Here is a 21,013-nt window from a genome sequence, read left to right as displayed (position 1 = left end):
TAACAAAGAATTAGTAACTAAGAGGTAAGGGGCACCATTTAATCTTTCACAACGTTTTACAGGGCAAGAAAAATAAGAAAGAAGGTTAATCTATAATAGGAAGAAACAAAAGTTGCAGTGACTTGCCTGTATGACCTAGGTCTTACAATCAATCACATTTTATTCAAGGCTCAGAGTAATTTAAAGTTTCAGCAGCTTTCATTTAAATTATTTTCGCATTAGCCATTTGAGTCTTCATTTCTGTATATCTTCTTTCTCATTTGGGGAGCAGATTATTTTCTCTTTTTTTTGTTTTCTTGGCAGGAGGTCCTTATATATTCTGTCCATTAATCACTTGGCAGTTTTAGATGTTGCAAATATTTTATTCATAATCTGTCATTTGTCTGTTAACTTTGCCTATATCTTCTTTTATTAAATATAAATGCTTAATTTTAACATATATAAGTTCATCAGTTTTCCCTTTTATCGTTGGCAATTTGGAGCTTTTGTTAAAGAAATCCTTCCCCACTGATAAAGTCACAAAGTTGGGTGTTTAATTCATATATTGTATTGTTTCTTTATCACTACCATAAGTACGTAAGATTACAAATTTAAGATTACAATCCTAAATCTTAAATTTGCAATCCTAGGTTGGTAGTTTTTGAACCTGCTAAGATTCAATAATTACTTTCAAGAATTGAGGTGAAATTTATGTCATAAAATTAACCATTTTAAAAGGTACATTTCAGTGGCATTTACTACATTCAGAGTATTTTACAACTACCACCTCCGTTAAGTTCCAAACATTTTTACCACCCCAGAAGAAAACCCTGTGCCCATTTAGTAGTTAACATCCCATTTTCCCCTCCACACAAACCATGAGTTTCATCCATCTGTCTCTCTGGATTTACCTATTATGTATATTTCATATAAATGTAATCATACATAGCCTTTTAAGTCTGTCTTTTTTCACTTAGCATGTTTTCATTGTTCGTCTGTGTTTTAACATATATAAGTACATGCTAAAACATTTAATTTTAATATATAGGTATATATACATTCCTTATGGCTGAATGATATTCCATTCTATGTATATATCATATTTTGTTTATACATTTTCCCATTGATGGTGGTTTTACCTTTTGGCTGTTGTGAATAGTGCTATTTTGAACAGTTGTGTACAAGTGTTTGTTTATATACCTCATTTTAATTCTTTTTGGTATATACCTAGGAATGGAATTACTGTGCCATTTAGTAACTCAATTTTAACTTTTTAAGGAACCACCAAACTTTTTTCCCTAGTAACCGCAACCCCTTATTGTACATTTCTAGTTTCATTCCATAGTCATCAAAGAAGATACCTTGCGTGATTTTAGTTTTTTAAGATTTATTGAGACTGTTTTATGGCTTACTATATGGTCTACTCTGGAGAATGGTCCCTGTGCACTTAAAAAAACATACTCTGCTGCTGTTGGGTGGAGTCTGCCATTTTTAATTTGCCTTTTTCTTGGCTCAGCATTTGCTTGATTGCTATAAACCTTTAACTCTCTTCAAGAGTTCCCACAATTGATTCTGACAGTTTGCTCATTTTTTTCTTTTATTTTTCTGTGGCAGGACAGTCCTTTGGAGCTACCTAACCTGCCATATTTGCTGATATCACTTTTTATAATTACTTTTTACAACCAATATTTTATATACCCTCTTTAATATTCTGAGATAAAATATATAGGTGATAATACAAAGGGAAGTTTAAAAAATCAGTATAATACTTTAATTGTAATATAAAAGAAATGAAAGTAATTTATAGTAAGGTAGTATGAATTTGTTATGTAAACGCTAACATGACATTGGAAAGCATAATGAAGTAGTAGTATGTTTTAAATAAGTTGGATTAAAGAAATGTAAGAAAAATCAGAATCCATTCTGTACAAGTGCTGATAAATGAAAGTCTAAAATCTAGTCATAGGCCGGGCACGGTGGCTCATGCCTGTAATCTCAGCACTTTGGGAGGCTTAGGCCGGCAGATCACTTGAGGTCAGGAGACCATCCTGGCCAACATGGTGAAACCCCATCTCTACTAAAAATATAAAAATTAGCAGGTCCTGTTGGCCAACACCTGTAATCCCAGCTACTGGCAGGCCGAGGCAGGAGAATCACTTGAACCTGGGAGGTGGAGGTTGCAGTGAGTCAAGATCACGCCACTGCACTCCAGCCTGGGCGACAGCATGAGACTCTGTCTCAAAAATAAATAAATAAAATCTTATTATAAAGACTAGACTTTTTTTTTATATAAATACAAGAAATGAGAGAAACCATCTGAAGTGAAGTTAAATTAGTACAAATTATAGACTAAAGTGGTGAAGGAAAGGAGAAAGTATGGTAGTCATAAATTTGTTGGACCTTATTTGGGAAAGCATTTATTTAGTAAATAATGAAGAAATATCAGAGAACGAATCTTTTATTTTAAAATCTTAACATATATCAGATCAAGCATTTAGTCTTGAGTACTAAATGTCTTTGGAAACAATACCCTTTCATTGATAATGAGATTTAAAGTTGGACTTTTTTATAGAAAAAGCATTCATCGATCTCTGACTAGTATCAAAGTTTGAAAAAAAAGAGGCGGTTATTATAAAAATAAAGATTCAACTGATAATTTTTACAGTGCATTTTTTATTTATCCACAGATAGCGACACATGATATGCAATATTTTTAGAACAACCAGTGAAATTAAATAAGATAACTGTATTTCGTGTGTTGCCATAATTTAATATTTGGTACTAAGCCTGTTAAAAGAGTCTTACATTCTCCATTACATATTTTAAATTGGCTTTATTGCTTTTACAATGACTACACTTTTACACTAAAACATTTTCAAATAAGTGCACAGTTTAAAATACAAGAAGCTGGGCTCAGGGACTCATGCCTATAAATCCCAGCACTTTGGGAGGCTAAAGTGGGAGGATTTCTTGATCCCAGAAGATCAAGACCAGCCTGGGCAACATAATGAGACTCTGTGTTTAAATCAACAAAAACAAGTGTAACTTTCTTCCCCAGAAGAGGATATGATACTCATAACTTGATTCAGAAGCTTTCTTTATTATACTGTTTAAATTGTGTTTGGCCTCCAGGTAGTTTGTTTTAGCTTAACTCTTAACAAATGTTGAATGGCTTGTTTCCTACTCATTTCAGATGGAATAATCACCCTTTCTATATTGTAAGTTCATAAAGATTTTGTTGCTCAGTGTATCTTTTAAAGATAGAGTCATGCTTTTCCTGCTACCTAGTTATGGTGACAGTTAAATGAAATAATGTTTTTGAGAGTTCATAATGTGTTTATAAAAATCTGTGTTAAAAGCATTACTATTAATATTTTAATAATAAATATGACCTCGCATGTTCCAGAGGCTATTCTCTTGAGATAATTAAGTCTCAATCATAAGTCAACCTTTTGAGATTATGTAATTCTTCACATTAAAAATTAATTCATAATTTCTCACCTTAGATTGCCCCTTAATCAGAATCACTTTGTAGGGGGAAGTATATTTTGTGACAAAGGTACTTTGTCCTTTGGTTATTGTATGTTTTGAAAATATGGAACAAACTTCCTTGCCTTTATTAGCACTTTCCAAGCTGGTGTTTTGTCTTAGATATGTAACTACCTTTATTTTCCTGAGAGCAGCCTGCCTTCACATTGATTTAATTGCATTGTGATTTTTAGGTGTGACATGTATATGAATGTGAAAAGCAAAGCAAAACATTTAATAGTTTTTTGTGGCTTGTGTTTTTGATTTGCAGCCTTCAGGCAAACTAAAGCTATCTGAGGAGAATTTCTTCAATGTTCCTGCTTTCTTAACTGTGTCAGGACAACTTCATCTAGAAGTGATGTCGGGGTATGAAATTTTCCTTTCTCTTTTGCTTTGATGTATTATGGTTTGGTTGAGAGTGCTTCCCTTCCCATGCTCAAACCTAAAAGTTGAAATTAGTCTTAATCATTAGTTCACTTGAATTTTCCAAAATATTTAAGCTTCTTACTTGTAGTACAGACTTTTGTTTTCAGTGAAAAATGTAACACTGAAAATACAAAGTTGTCATTTTTTTCTTTTTACTAATCTTTCTTGCTTGAATCCCAAACATGTAATCAGAATTTATTTTAATTAATCATATTTATGGAAGTAAAGGCAATTTATCGTTTATACCTGAACCAGGTATTAGTCCATTTCATTTTAAAGAGAGTAGTATTTGAAACACATGGAATAATTTTTTTTTTTCAGTAATTGGTGTAAATAAAATTAACTCATACATACATTTTGAGAGGTGTACAACAAATTACATTCTAAGTCAGATCAAATGAATTTTAGCAGCTGTCAGACCTCTGGAAAGTCACTGTATTCCTTGGGGCCTAACTTTTCTTTAAAACAGGATTGAGAAAGAAGATCTTTAAAATCCTATCTAAATCTTATATGCTGTAATTCTGTGGGTAATTCTCATTTATTTTTATTTTTTTTAGAGGTGGGATCTCGCTTATTGCCCAGGCTGGAGTATAGTTGCACAATCATAGCTCACAGTAGCCTCAAACTCCTGGGCTCAATTGGTTCTCCTGCCTCAGCCTTCTGAGTAGCTGGGACTACAGGCATATACCACCAAACCTGGCTAATTTTTTGTAGAGATGGGGTCTTGCTATGTACCAAGGCTGATCTCAAACTCTAGGCTCAAGTGATCTTCCTGCCTTAGGCCTCCCCAGTAACTGGAACTCAAGGCATGTGCCAGCACACCTAGCTAATTTTTAAAATTTTTTGTAGAGGTGGGGTCTCACCATGTGTCCTAGGCTGATCTCAAACTCTTGACTCAAGTGATTCTTCTGCCTCAGCCTCCCAAAGCACTGGGATTACAAGCATGAGCCACTGAGCCTGGCCTCTGGGGGTAATTTGTTAATGCAGACTCATCGAGTACTGAGTTTTCTTTATGTATCTTTTTCTTTAAATTTTTTCTCATTATAGGGATTAGGACTTAAAAAAATCTTTTCTGGAAATAGCTCACTTGAAAGGAAGGGAATCTTTTGGTGTTTTCCATTGTTTTAAAAATGCACAGATGAGAAAACTCAAAGAAAATGTAATAGAATAATTTGCATGTTTACTTTTGTACTTTGCTAGAAGAATGGAAAGTCAGTGGTGGAATAAAGATAGTCTTGAAAGTAACATGTTCGTTTCTGATTTATCTTTGAAACAAAAATATGTTATTTGATAGTTCCAATAACCAAATGATTGGCAATATTAGCAGAATACTATGCAGAAAAAGTGTCATAATAACACTGAGATTATAGGATTTGCAGATCTGGATGTAGGAAAGGCCATGTCAAGCATGTCATGGAATGTTCTTATGCCTACGGAATTATAATTTTAAAAAATTAAAAACATGACTCATTCAAATACAAAATGAATATGTATCAAAGATTTCATTCAATTGATTATATTACAGAGGAAACAAGTAAAATAGAAAACTGTTTCAAAGAGCATCTGAGGACCTCTGTATTTATAGACATTTTAATAATTGGAATAAGAGTGCTAGGTCAGTTACAAACTGGTTAATGTCCTACAGGACCAACACACCCTAACCTTTGGGATTATCTCTTCTACCTGGTAGAGTTATTTGCAACTCTACTGGGAAAGATCTGTAAATTAGCATGTAACTTCACTTAATATGGGTTATTTAATTCAATATTAAATAGACTAATGAAACAAGTACATTTCCCTTTCCCTAAGTAATTAAGTAACCGTTGAATGGGCCTTTGTCCCCTTATTATTTAATACCTTGAAAGGACATCACCTTTTTAAGGCTACAGCTTTTGGCCTTATATTCAAGGTTTGGATAACCTTTCTTAACAGCCTTTTAGTATTTATTTCTATTATTTATAAAGTTAGAGGCAAGGTGTCTCCTCCCTCAGAAGTGCCATATGTGAAATATATAAACTTAGCAAATGTTTGTTTCTCTATTATAATACCACTAGTGTATTAAATATGCCTCTTTCCCAGTAAAGCACAGTGAGCCACAGAACACAGTGTTCTGTGAAACTTGACGGAAGATTAAATTGGTAGAATATTAGGTTTTGTATTTTTTTAGTGTGCCATGAAGTATTTCTACTACTGTCATTCAAATGTTCCTAGTTTAATATGCACAGTTCTAGGACTATTAATATGCAGAACATAATGTTTTTGATTAAAGCATGATTTATTCTCCAATAAGAAATTGTTAGTCCTTTTTCCCTCAGCTTTGTTTTTTCTTGAATTCAATTTAACAGACTTTATAAAAGGCAAAAGATTTATGCAATCTGAAGAGAAACCAGAGAATTAACAGACTTTTAAAATGGAGAAAATGGTAGTTAAATTTAGACAGTTAACATTTTCCAAAAGGATATCTCTGTTGGTTTAGTGGGTTTATGGTTCCATTTTAAAGCTTTTTTTTAAAGTAAATATTCTATATTGGAATAATTTTTAATATATAGAAAGTTGAAAAGATAGTGCATAGTTTTGTATACTCCGTATCCAGTTTCCCCCATTGTAAACATCTTCCATGACCATGATACATTTGTCAAAACCAAGAATTAAATGTTATCACATTACTATTAATGAAGCTCTAGACTTTATTTGGATTTCACCAGCTTTTCCATTAATATCCTTTTTTTTTTTTCCAGGATCCAATTCAGGGTACCACATAAAACTTAGTTGTCATGTTTCCCCAGTCTCTTCTATTCTGTGACAGTTTCTCAATTTTTCTTTTTTACGACCTGTGGAATATACTCTAATCTGGGTGTGTCTGGCATTTTTCTCGTGATTAGACTAGGGTTATTTGGGTATTTTGAAAGAATACCACAGAGGCAAAGACTTGTCCTGTCACATTGTATCAGTGGATATGTGATATCCATATGATGATGTTAACCTTCATGACTTGGATAAGGTAGTGTTTGCCAATTTTCTTTACGGAAAATACACTGTTTTTTCCCTTTTCTTTCTGTAGTTTCTGGAAGTGAGTCACTAAGTCTAGTCTCCCCTCACTGGGGATGGGGGTTTGGGAAGAGGGTGATGGAGTTAAGAACCACCCGCAGGAGGGAGAATGTTTGGAATTCTATGTGAAAATTTGTTGTTTCTTTATCCTTCTTTATTTTTTATTTGTGTAATCATTTATATCTTAATGGACTTGTGTATTTCATAGTTTGGGCTATAATTCAGTGCTGTGTTATTTACTTTGATGCTTAAAACTGTTTTAGTTTTTGTTGTTGGGAACTCATTCAGATTGATTCTTACGTCCCTTTGACATGCCCCTGTACTTTGACTACTTCCTTATTCTCTGCTACTGCAAGATGCCTCAGCTTTGTTTGTTTGACATTTGTTCACCACCTTTATTTGTTTTTATTATTTTTTTATAGTCAGTAAACTTACACTGACATATTATTATTCCTCCAAAGTCCATAGCTTTTATGAGCATTCACTCCTGGTTGTCTGCATTCTGTGCTTTTGGACAGATGACATATGCTCACCATTATAGTAACACACAGAATAGTTTTTGCTGCCCTAGAACTTTTCTATGCTCTGCCTAGCCATCCTTCCTTCCTAACCACTGGTAACCATTGACCGTTTTACCATCTCCATAGTCTTGCCTTTTCCAGAATGTCACGTAGTTGGAATCATACACCATAGAGCCCTTTTAGATTGGCTTCTTTTGCTTAGTAATATGAATTTAAAGTTCCTCCAGGACTTTTCATGGCTGGATAGCTCATTTGTTGTAGTGCTGAATAATATTCTGTTGCCTGGATGTAACACAATTTATCAATTCACCTGTTGAAAGACATCTTTTGGTTGTTTCCAAGTTTTGGCAGATTTCCCAGGCTTATTTTTTATTTTCCCTTCCCTAGTCCTAAAAATTAGTTATTTCTCCGAAGAGCCCTGGTTCCTTTTATTAGAAGATGGTATTTAGAAGCCAAAATTGGGTCACTGGATATGTTTGCTGTTACTGAGAGATGATTGCTTTAAAGCCTTTCAGTAGACAGAGATTTTTTTTTTTTAACTAGAGAAAGCTAAGTGAGTTTTCATTGCATTTTGCTTATGAATATAATTTATAAGTGGTAAGTTTATTCCAAGAGAGATGTAAATTGTAAAACCTGCAATTAAGAAATGTCACATAATGAAGTATTCCATTTCTCATCAGTTAAAGTCAGAATTGGAGAAAGGCTCAGCCTAAAAAGAAAGAATGTTTATTATTATTACAGGGATTTTTTTCCTTCTTGGGCATTTTAATGCTAAGCCATGAAATAAAGCATATTTTAGGTTAAAACTGATGCTTTTCTCTTGAATGTTGTTGGAATAAATTAGTACAGTTTTTCTAGAGGAATACCTTTTTACCCAGAATTTCATTTCTAGAAATTTTTCTTAAGGAAATGATCTGACAACTCTGCAGAGAAGCCTAAACAAAAATGTTGAAAGCAACTTTTATTTATAATAATGAAAAATTACTAATAATCTAACTGTCCATTCAAGATTTGTTAAACCTCAGTATACCAAGAAAATTAGTCATCATCATTTATCATCTGGGGCTAATGGGCCTTATTTTTAAAAAATATTTTAAAGCCATCTTGTAGTTAGTACACAGAAGTATAAATAAAGGGACAGTGAAGATCAACTTTATTAGAAATTTTCAGAAGAATTTAAACATAGCAAGTCAAAAAAATTAAATTGTTATATTGAGAGAGAACGTATATGCCGTAAAATTCACCAATTTGAAGTGTGCAGTTCAGTGGGTTTTAGCATATTTTGCAGATATTCAAGTATCACTGACACAATTTTAGAATACTTTCCAATATTTATAATTTTAAGGTTTTTTTTTTACCACTCCCAAAAGACAAATTTTTCCCATTAGCATTCACTCCCTGTCCTCTTCTTTGCCCCCACCCCTGGGCAACCACTAATTAATCTAAGTTCTCTCTCTATGAATTTACCTATTCTGGAATATTTATCATATGTAGATAGAATCACACAGTAAATTGTATTTTGTGACTGGTTTGTTTCATTTAGCAGATGTTTTCAAAGTTCATCCAACTCGCATCATGTATCAGTACTTCATTCCTTTTTATTCCCAAATAGCATTCCATTACATAGGTATATAATATTTTGCTTCATTTATCAGATAATGAGCATTTGGGTTGTTTCTACTTTTGGCTCTTGTAAGTAATGTTGCTGTGAACATTTGGGTAGAAGTTTTTGTGTGGACATGTTGTCATTTCTCTTTGGTAGATACCTAGGAGCGAAATTAATGGGTCATGCAGTAACTATGTTTAACTGTGTGAGGAATTGCTAGTCTGTTTTCCACAGAGGCTGGACCATTTTACAGTCCCACCAGCAATAGCAAAAGCATTCCAGTTTCTCCACATCCTTGCAAATGTTTATTATTGTCTTTTTTATTGTAGCTGTTCTAGCAGATGTAAAGTAGTATCTCATGATGGTTTTGACTTTCATTCCCCTGACTGCTATTGATGGGTTTTCATCATTAAACTCAATGAGCACGTGAACAGGTATGGAGCATCTTTCCATGTGCCTGTTGGCCATTTGTGTGTATTTTATTTGGAGAAATGTCTGTGTAAATCCTTGAGTTATTTTTAAAATTGGATTGTCTTTTTATTGAGTTTTGAGAGTTCTTTATATATTCTGCATACAAGTCATTTATTAAATATATGATTTGCAAATATTTTTTCCCCGTTTTGTGGATTTTCTTCTCACATCCTTGATGTTGGCAAACTCAGATTTTCATTTTCACTTTTCTGGGTTTTGAAAGTACTCCAGATGGACATAGCCTATTGAATGCAGCAAACTGCTGCATACTGCCATGCATGAACCTGGAATATATGCTATCCTTTGAATACTGATTCCAGATTTTTAAATACATCTTTAATAGGCTCTAACTTATTATTACTTCTGAAACTTATACTTACATTATAAAAAAAATGCTTATGAATATTTTGTCCCCTTACAATTTTGTTGAAGGAAGAGTGGCCATCTTTTTTGCCCCATAATTGCAAAACATTTTTATTTTTAGATTGTACACCAATTAGAATGATCAAATTAATGAATTCTTCTATTTCTGCATCATCTTTTTTTTTCCTAAACACCTTTATAAAATACTTGCTTCAGCATTTGTTCACTTATTAACCTTATTAAGTAAATTTTGGCGTACAAATATCATAAATGATGAAGGAATATTGCCACATATCCTTTTAGAAAATGGGATGGTCCAAGTTCTTGTAAATTATTACATAATGAAATCCTTATTGTGGAATCACTCATTGGATGAAAATACTGAATTTGTTTTTTGTCTTGTAATGTATTTTTCACTTAACAGTTCTTATGTTTGAGAAAATTCACTTAGATATCATTATCTGAAAGCTCTTTGTCTGAGAGTTCACTTACACAACCAATTTTACCGTTATCATTAGAGAGTAGATTGTCAACCAGGCGCAGTGGCTCATGCCTATAATCCCAGTGCTTTGGGAGGCTGAGGTGGAAGGATCACTTGAGTCCAGAAGTTTGAGGCCAGCTTGGGCAACACACGAAACCCTATCTCTACCAAAAAAAAAAAAAAAAAAATTAGCTGGATGTAGTGGCACATACCAGTATTCCAAACTACTTGGGATGCTAAGGCAGGAGGGCGCTTAAGCCCAGGAGATTGAGGCTGCAGTAAGCTATGATTAAGCCACTGCACTCCAGCCTGGGCAACAAAAAGGGGAGGAGATTGTTGCTGCCTCTTTGCATTCATGTTCTGATTTGTCTAATAACTATGAAATACGTTTATCATTTTAATTCTCTTTGTTAGTGTGAGTGAAAAATAAAGATCTGAATTCTGAACTGTGATCTGCAAAAACTACAAAAAGGCTACAACCATCTATCCGGGCTTTTCTTATACCTTCTTGAAAGATGACACAGGCCTGGCGCAGTGGCTTAAGCCTTCAGTCTCAACACTTTGAGAGGCTGAGGTAGGAGGATCACTTGAAGCCAGGAGTTCAAGACCATCCTAGGCAACATAGTGGGACCTAGTCTCTACAAACAAACAAACAAAAACCACAAACCAAGCATGGTGGCATGTGCCTGTAGTCCTAGCTACTTAGAGAGTAAGGCAAGAAGATTGCTGGAGCCCAGGTGTTGCAGACTGCAGTGAGCTGTGATCACAACGCTACACTCTAGCCTGGGCAACAGAATGAAACCCCACCTCTTAAAAAAAAAAAGAGGGAGAGAATAAGAAAACTGAAATTGATATAATGTTGACAATTTATCTTACTGTTACATTTTCCTCTTAGCACCCATCATTCTTCTATTACTTTTTTTTTTTTTTTTTTTTTTTTTTTTTGAGATGGAGTCTTGCTCTGTCACCCAGGCTGGAGTGCAGTGGCACTGACCTCGGCTCACTGCAACCCCTGCCTCTCGGGTTCAAGCGATTTTCCTGCCTCAACCTCTCGAGTAGCTGGGATTACAGGTGCCCACCACCACCTGTGTTGTTTTTGTATTTTTAGCAGAGACGGGGTTTCATCATGTTGGCCAGGCTGTTCTTGAACTCCTGATCTCAGGTGATCCACCCACCTCGGCCTCCCAAAGTGTTGGGATTACAGGCATGAGCGACTGTGCCAGGCCTATTTTACTCTTATTTAACATAATTAGAACAATTAGTAATGAGGAATAATTACTAAGATGATGAAATGGCAAAATGTTTTAAGATACAGGAAAAATAACACCAAACCCCCATATATAGCTTAGATTTATGAAAGGATTCAGTGGGCTTTATTCTGTTGTTAAAGTTTAATATAAATTTCTGTTTTTATGGATAAACCTCCACAGTTGCTTGAACCGTGTCCCGAAAAAAGACAAGCCCTAACCTGTGATTGCAACCTTTTTTAGAAACAGGGTCTTTGCAGATGTAATCAAGCTAAGATGAAATCATACTGGATTAGGGTGTGCCCTAAATCCAGTGACTGGTATTTTTATAAGAGAAGGGAGAGAGAGATTTGGATATAGAGATGTAGGAGACACACACACGGGGAAGAATGCTAAGATAGAGCATTCTGTGAAGCCAAAAGCGGAGATTTGAGTGATGATGCCTAGGATTGCTGAGAGCCACCAGAAACTAGGAAGAAGCAAGGAAGGATTCTTCCCTAGAACCTTCAGAGGAAGCACAACCTTGCTGGCACTTCGATTTCAGATTTGTAGCTTCACAGCTGAGAGAATACATTTCTGTTATTTTAAGCCAACAGAATATAGCAAATTCTCATGGCAGCCTTAGGAAACTAATACAACCTTTAAGAGTATATGAGTCGTGAATTATTAATTTTTTATAAATATTTAAAATATTTCAAAAATATTAGCTATTTTTATAAATATAACTGTTTGACCAAGAAACTCAAAAACTAGCTGGGCGTGGTGGCTCACACCTGTAATCCCAGCACTTTGGGAGGCCGAGGCAGGCGGATCACAAGGTCAGGAGATCGAGACCATCCTGGCTAACATGGTGAAACCCTGTCTCTACTAAAAAAATTAGCCAGGCGTGGTGGCATGCGCCTGTAGTCCCAGCTACTCAGGAAGCTGAGGCAGGAGAATTGCTTGAACCCAGGAGGCGGAGGTTGCAGTGAGCTGAGATCGCGCCATTGCACTCCAGCATGGGCGACAAGAGTGAAACTCCGTCTCAAAAAAAAAAAAAAAAATAAGAAACTCAAAAACTAAAATTGGGTATACTGAGTCCTGGCAGTATGTTGAGGGTTAAATTATTTCTGATTTGTTCATATAATGGATTACTGTACAGCTATTAAGATTGATCATAAGTCTTTACATCATGCTGTTTTTTAAGAAGTGGTTATGAAACAGGTAGAGTATGATTCTGGTTTTTTAACTGTATACATATATTCATAGAAAAAGAGTGGAAGAATATATGACAATATTCAGCTTGTAAAAATGGCTATTTCTGCTAATTTTTATTTTCTTCCTCAAATTTATTTTTTCAGATTTGAAAAATCAGTGTTCATTACTTTTATAATCAGGAAAAAACTTAGCTATTTTCATTTTGGGGGAATCAACTTGGGCTTTGGGCTGATTTCATTCCTGTTTGGTTAATTGGTTAGTTTGTGATTGGTACATGCAGTTCTAAATTGACTCCCTTCGATTATTTAATCAATTCAGATAATGAGCTCAGAAGCCACGAAACATTCATACTCAGGATGCTCTTACCCTGTTTTGTGGCTGTGGTGGGAATGTCATTATATGAATCTGAGTTAAAGCTTTACAATTGGGTGTGAAACTGACTTCCCGTCTGCTCATAAGACTTTCTCATTCTTCATTCCCTTGATACTGAATTTTGTTCATTTATAGTCATTTGATTTTTGAGATCTTTTTGATTATGATTCGTGGCTTGCATGTTTGCGTTTCTAATGCTGTTCTCTATAGCATTAGATTGCTTTTTCCATATGTGGTCATTCCTAAAGGCTCAACTGAAATAACGACTTTCTACTTGACTCTCTTCCTGCTTTTCTCATAGAAATTATTTTTATCTTTTTCTGCTCCCTTATAGTACTCATTCATTTCATGTCATAAAGAAAAGAAATTCTGGCTGGGTACGGTGGCTCATGCCTGTAATCCTAGCACTTTGGGAGGCCGAGGTGGGCAGATCACAAAGTTAGGAGATCGAGACCATCCTAGCTAACACGGTGAAACCCCATCTCTACTCAAAATACAAAAAACTAGCTGGGCGTGGTGGTGGGCGCCTGTAGTCCCAGCTACTCGGGAGGCTGAGGCAGGAGAATGGTGTGAACCCAGGAGGCAGAGCTTGCAGTGGGCTGAGATTGCGCCACTGCACTCCAGCCTGGGTGAAAGTGCGAGACCCCGTCTCAAAAAAAAAAAAGAAATTGTTTGTTTTTTAACATTTAGCCATTTTGTAGTTCTTTTTCATATGTAATTCTCCAAGGTTTTAAATCCCTTGAAGACAAGTCTGTCTTAGCTCCATGTCCTCATAATCACTAGCAAGTAGTAGTTAAACTGAATTTGTAAAGCATAAATTCTCATTCTTTTATAATTTTCCTCTACTGGTTTATACAGTCGTTCTCCATATATCTGAGGGGGACTGGTTGCAGGATCCCTCTCCAGATACCAAAACTTGCAGATGCCCATGTATTTGCATATAACCTATGCACATCCTCCCATATATTTTAAATTAATCTCGATTTCTTATAATACCTAAAACAATTAAATGCTATGTGAATAGTTATACTGTGTTTTTAAAATTTGTATTATTTTTTATTGTTGCATTATTTTTTGCTTTTCCCAAGTATTTTCAATCCGAAGTCGGTTGAATCTGTAAATGCAGAGGGCCGACTGTACTATAGTGTTGAGCCTACAACGGGAGTTAAGTCTATGTTAATAATTCCTTTTACTTCATGGAAATTATATAACCGTGAAACCTAAGATCTTTATTGTTATTGTTAACTGAATGTGTTTGTGAATAATGATAAATACACTTCTTTAAAGAGTGTATTAATTAAGTTCAAAGTTAACCCTGTGTAGATAGAAATATGAATTAACAGACTATTGGTATAAATGACTGAGGAACTTCGTTATAAACTCCTTGCTAATTGCATTTTCTGTATAGTATTGACAGAAGGCAAGTGTTTATGGCAGGTCGATCAGCAAGTGCAAAGGCTTTTAAGTAGGAATATTTAGCTTGCTTGGGTTAAAATAGAGAGAATGTAGATACTTTAGTTAACCAGGGGTTGGGTATCGCTAGGTGAATTTGATGGAAGTAAATAGGCTTAGAAGGTTATAATGATGGACCAAGGAATCTGTGCTGGGTAAGAAGTGAGGAAGTGGAGGTAGAGGGTTATAATGGAAAAAATGGTTGAACATAAAGAATCAGAGGTCTTAATGAAAAATTGTTGGAGTGGAAATACTAGACTAAAAACTTGGATGAATATGAGGTGGTAGTCAAAGTATTGCTCTTGTGAAATTCCTGTTTCTAACATGGGTTCTTTGCTCAGCTCCCCACCTATGAACTGAAATGCCAGTTCTCTTCTTTGGTTGAGGAACAAGTACCTCAAACTTAGCATGTTCAAAATGAAATTCATCATCTTTTTCCCTAAATCTTTTTTTTCCTGAATTCCCTGTCTCAGGAAATGGTACTACCAACCTTCCTGTTTGTCAGATGAGATTTATGGAAATCATTCTAAATTCTTGTTCCATACCCTTTGAATCCTTTCACTCATTTGCTTCCACGTCCCTTTGCTTCAGCTATCCTAAACTGCGTATAATATTCTAAGCACATCATCCCATTTCACACATTTGTATTCCTTTGCATATGCTGTTTTTCTGCCTGGAATTTGCTTTCGCCCTGCCTTTGTCTGGCTAACTCCTGCCCATTAGGCTAAACTCAACTTAAAAATGATGTCACCCAGAACCTTACCACCATCATCACCTCCTCCTCGTTTAAATGTCCTTCTGTGTGCCCATGTTGCTTTGTGCCTACCTATTTTGTAACATGGAATCATTGGTTTATTTCTCTATAGCTTAGACTAGGAGCTTTTCATTTTAGGGATTGTCTTATTTAATTTTGTAACTATTACTTAATACAAAATAAAGACAATTATCTATTGGAAAGGGGTTTCTATCAATTCTATTTATCAGAAAATATTGAAATTATTATCTTCCCATTAGACTATAAAGTCCTTAATCTGTGTCTTGTTCGTCTTTGTCATCTGAGCTTCTGTTACTATCACGTTGCCTGATCCAGGGCTCAAAAATCAGTCTTAGTTTAATTTATTGAGAAACTGTGTGTACCAAAAAGTAGACATGAACAAGACAGATACAATTTCAACCTTCATGACCCTATAGAGTCTGATGAGCAAGATGAGCATTAAACGAGAAATTAGGAGTGTGATTACTGTTATAAAAAACACTGTCCTGAGGGCAAGAAGAGCATATGTCAAGAAAATTTTGCCTTGTCTACGTTGAATTGAATTTAGAGGTAACCTTATCAGTAGAGTGATTACACGGAAGTGCATTTTTAAATGTCATTCATGTTTAATGACCATTGGCTGTTATATTTGATGCAGATTCTATTCCTTTCGTATTCTTGGACAAACAGAAATCCAGTTAATGTAGCTCTTTCTCCCCATTATTGTAGAGCATTTTATGATGTACAGTTTTTTAATTATCCTAATGCATGTTGTTTGTGTTTGGCTCTGGGATGTCTCTGTACTTTTATGTCATGTTTGATATATTATACTTGAATAAATTCTATTTAGCCACATTATCCAAAGATAGAAAACTGTAGCTTTTCTGCCCTGTTTCTTTATCAACTTCCAAATACTTAGAATCTTTTATAAACCTTTACATGAAGAAGTTGTTCCTTTGTAGCCTGACTTTTCATGGCCCAGAGAAATGGTTGAAGATTCTGGATATGTTTAGTACAGAGAAGACAAAGAGGAGACATGATTTTATAGTTGTTGAAGTCTATCTGGTGGGTTTTTGTAAGAGATATATACAGAAGAGTAAATGATTTTCTTAAAGAACAACTTTATTGAGATATAATTCACATACCTTAAAATTCATCCATTAAAAGTATACAATTCAGGCCAGGTGCAGTGGCTCAGGGCTGTAATATCAGGGTTTTGGGAGGCTGAGGCAAGAGGATGGCTTGAGCCTAGAGTTTGAGACTAGACTGGGCAATAGCAAGACTCCCTCTTAAATTGTTTTGGTTTTGTTTTTTAATCAGCCAGGCATGGTGGTGCACCCCTGTAGTCCCAGCTTCTTTAGAGGCTGAGGCAGGAGGATTGCTTGAGCCCAGGATTCAAGGCTGCAGTGAGCTATAAACACACCACTGCACTCCAGCCAGAGTAACAGAGCCGGACCCTGTCTCTTAAAAGAAATAAAAGTAAACAATTCAATCGTTTTTACTATGATCACAAAGTTGTACAGCCATCAACATTATCTAATTTTGTAACATTTTTATCACTCCAAAAAGAAACTCCAAACCCATTAGCAGTCACTTCTCATTTTCTCCTACCCCCAGCCCCTAGCAAACACTACTGAATCAGAACCCCTGGGAGTGGGACCTCCCAACCTGTGTCACAGGCCCCCAGGTGATGCTGATGCTGAGAACCACTACTTTAGAGAAAGATGCTTTGTTCCCTGAGTGGTGAGGATATCTGGCTTCTAGCTATGCTGATGGGTGGGTGGGAGAGCATTTACTTTTCATTTGTAAACTCTTAATGCATCCCCATTTCTCCTACCCCCAGTCTCACCAAGGTTTTGTGTGTCAGTCACTTATCTTCTGCTGCGGCATACTTCATATTCCAGATAACAGCTTCCATGCTTTGCCATATTGGTCATCACTCAGCCACCTGTTTTCTGTCCTTCAGTAATTTGTCACGATCTCTTGTCCATCGAAGGCCCCCTTCATGATTCTTCCTTTTAGTTTATTATTATTTTAAAGTTGTCTCAGGAAGAAGTGAATATAAATATCTGCTTAATTCACCATTTTAACTTCATTTTTACTAGCTTGAATGGTATTAATTTGCTTTTCTTTAATTGCTAGTTAGGTTATACATTATTTGCATAATGATTTAGTGTCTCTAATGTGCTAACTCTGCAGTGTCTGCTTCCCGCCTTTGGAAATCTAAATACTAGATTCTGTACCCATTTCTAGTATTGAATTCCTTTGTGAAGGGAATACTAACCTGCCTTTTCTCCATTTCAAGTGTATGGGACGCCACTCTTCTGTTACCTAATTCACTGAGGTCTGTCTAGCTAAGCAGAAAAAGTATCTGAAGGATTGAGTGCCTTTGTAATAAGCAAGTTTCATGTGAGTTATTTTAAAAAAAATTCCCAGTGAGGCTTTTGAGCAGTTATAGAAATAGAACACATTGTGCCTGAAATGCAATGCCTGTTGATATTCTCTAAAAGCAAGTGCAGGTTACTGTAGTGAGATGTGTTAGGCAGTTTTTGCACTGCTATAAAGAAATACCTGGCACATTGGGTCATGCCTGATATCCCACACTTTGGGAGGCTGAGGTGGTCAGATCACTTTCAGTCCAGAAGTTTGAGACCAACCTGGGCAACATGGCAAAACCCCATCTCTACAAAAAATACAAAAATTAGCCAGACAGGTGGCGTACGCCTGTAGTCCCAGCTACTCGGGAGGCTGAGGGTAGAGGATTTGTTGAGTCCGGGAGGTTGAGGCTGCAGTGAACAGAGATCATGCCGCTGAACTCTAGCCTGGGTGACAGAGTGAGACCCTGTCTCAAAAAATAGAGAAATACCTGAGACTGGGTAATTTGTGGGAAAATAGGTTGAATTGGCTAACAGTTTTGTAGGCCATACAGGAAGCATAGTAGTGTCTGCTTCTCGTGGGGCTTCAGGAAGCTTCTAATCGTGGCAGAAGGCAAAGGAGTATGCGTCTCACATGGTGAGAATTGGAGCAAGTGTGTGTGTAGGGGTGTGTGTCACATGCTTTTAAATGATCACATCACGTCCCACCATCACAAACACAGCATCAAACCATGAGGGATCCACCCCCATGATCCAGACACCACCCACAAGGCCCCACCTCCAGCATTGGGTTTTACAATTCAACATGAGATTGGGGCAGGGACAAGTAGCCCAACTATATCATGAGGCATCAGATTAATCCTTAGTAGACCAGTATGTACAGTAATTGGAGTTATAACTGCCTCCCAGGTTCAAGCAATTCTCCTGCCTCAGCCTCCCCAGTAGCTGGGATTACAGGTGCCCGCCACTACACCCGGCTAATTTTTGTATTTTTAGTAGAGACGTGGTTTTACCATGTTGACCAGGCAGGTCTCAAACTCCTAACTTCAGGTGATCCGCCCACCTTGGCTTCCCTAAGTGCTGGGATTACAGGCATGAGCCACCGCGCCTGGCCCACATGTTCTTACTTATTTGTGGTATCTAAAAATCAAAACAATTGAACTCATGGAGATAGAGAATAGGATGGTTACCAGAGGCTGGCAAGGGTAGTGGGCAGGTGTGCAAGTGAGGTGGGGATGGTTAATAGGTACAAAAAAAAATAGAAAGAGTGAATAAGACCTTAGTATTTTATACTTAATATGTGATTGCACAATAAGGAGACTAGTCAATAATTTAATTGTACATTTTATTTTATTTTTGAGATAGTCTCACTCCGTCACCCAGGCTAGAGTGCAGTGGTGCAATCTCGGCTCACTGCAACTTCTGCCTCCCAGGTTCCAGTGATTCTCCTGCCTTAGCCTCTCGAGTAGCTGGGATTACAGGCACCCGCCACCATGCCCGGCTAATTTTTGTATTTTTGGCAGAGGCAGTGTTTCACCGTGTTGGCCAGGATGGCCTCAAACTCCTGACCTCAGGTGATCTGCCTGCCTCAGCCTCCCAAACTGCTGAGATTACAGGTGTGAGCCACTGTGCTCAGCCTAATTGTACATTTTAATATAACTAAAAATGTAATTGGATTGTTTGTAACACAAAGAATAAATGCTTGAGGAAATGGATACCCAATATTCCATGATGTGATTTGTACTGATTGAGTGCCTGTACACGACATCTTATGTATCCCATATTTGTGAATAAATATGTATTCACAAAAATTAAAAATATAAAAAAATTTAAAAAATTTTTAAATAGAATATGAGATAGTCTCACACAGAGGGTGACCAGTGCTGTTAGAGAATGAAGTAGCTACTAAGATAATGTTATCCTTGCCAAAAAGTACTGATCTTGTTCAAATGAATGATTGTGTTAGTTGAGGTAAATGCAGTAGGAGATTAATTGGAATTCTGGCTACTTTATATACTAGTTTTATAAGCTTAATGACTGAGCCTCCACTTCCTAATCTATAAAAATACATTATAGTGGCCACATTACAGAGCTGTTGTAAGCATTGGATACCATGTAAAGCCCAGTGTTTACTCCTGTGCAGGCACTGAAATATTAGGTGCTATGTTGATGGTAATGAGAGCCTCTGGGTCCTGGAGAACATTGGGTGAATTATAAAGGACTCGCTGCAGAGAAAAGCCAAGGTAGTGTGGCCAGGAAGAAATAGCTGGCAGGTAATAATCAAATTGTTTTATATTACTAACAGAACTGGAGTTCATACAAAGCAGAGAATTGGAACAAGCTGCTGGGTTTCAGGACTCTCACAAGACAGATCAGAAGTTTAAACTAAATCAGCACCTGGAATGGAGGAAAGAATTAAGACAGAGAAATCAATTAACTGTCAGAGTTTGAAGACTAAGTCAGAACTAAACTAAGAAGTGAGAGCAAGTTAGGGTATATTCTGCCCTAAGAGCTGTAGTCATTTATGTTGGCAATGAGGTGTCATTATGTTCCAGATTCTTTTGTTCTTGGAAGGACATTGTTGTGCCCCTTCTGGGGTTCCTGGAGCCTGATACTTCTCCTTTTATACAATAGTTGGAACAAGATTATAGTTTAAATAATTAAGTAGCAGAATAAACCAGTTTATTGGTAAGTTATTCCTGTTATCGTTGTTTGTTTCTTTTTCTTTTTTTAAATACCTTCAGCCAGCCCATACCAGTTAATGTTGTTTCTTAATCAACTTTATTGAGGTATACTTTATAATAAAAATGAACCCATTTAAAATACATCATTTTAAATATATTTTAAATACATGTTTTGACAAATTCTTTTTTTTTTTTTCTTTCAGGACGGGAGGTTTGCTCTGTCGCCCAGGCTGGAGTGCTGTGAGGCAATCTCGGCTCACTGCAAGCTCTGCCTCCAGGATTCACGCCATTCTCCTCCCTCAGCCTCTCGAGTAGCTGGGGCTGCAGGCACCTGCCACCACACCCGGCTAATTTTTTGTATTTTTAGTAGAGATGGGATTTCACTGTGTTAGCCAAGATGGTCTCAATCTCCTAACTTTGTGATCCACCCGTCTTGGCCTCCCAAAGTGCTGGGATTACAGGCATGAACCACCGCGCCTGGCCTGTTTTGACAAATTCTTAGACCTCAG

The 21,013-nt window shown here is 36.3% G+C and overlaps 1 protein-coding gene across 17 annotated transcripts in view; it reads left to right on the top strand.

Moving 5' to 3' along the window:
* Positions 1-21,013, top strand: part of NARS2 (asparaginyl-tRNA synthetase 2, mitochondrial) — a 149,205-nt gene that overhangs the window by 46,322 nt on the left and 81,870 nt on the right. For 16 of the 17 annotated variants that reach the window (XR_010121365.1, XR_010121368.1, XR_010121366.1 and 13 more), the window contains one exon: positions 3,779-3,873. The exons of the other annotated variant lie outside the window; for it this stretch is intronic. Coding sequence is in view for 10 of the 16 variants with exons in the window: in XM_055283085.2 (XP_055139060.1) it covers positions 3,779-3,873 (95 nt within the window). In the remaining 6 variants the exon portion in view is untranslated. The remainder of the gene's footprint in view (positions 1-3,778; positions 3,874-21,013) is intronic. 17 annotated transcript variants of the gene reach the window in all.

Source organism: Symphalangus syndactylus, chromosome 6, assembly GCF_028878055.3.
Source record: "Symphalangus syndactylus isolate Jambi chromosome 6, NHGRI_mSymSyn1-v2.1_pri, whole genome shotgun sequence".
Lineage (NCBI taxonomy): Eukaryota > Metazoa > Chordata > Mammalia > Primates > Hylobatidae > Symphalangus > Symphalangus syndactylus.
This window is presented reverse-complemented; position numbering and strand designations above follow the sequence as displayed.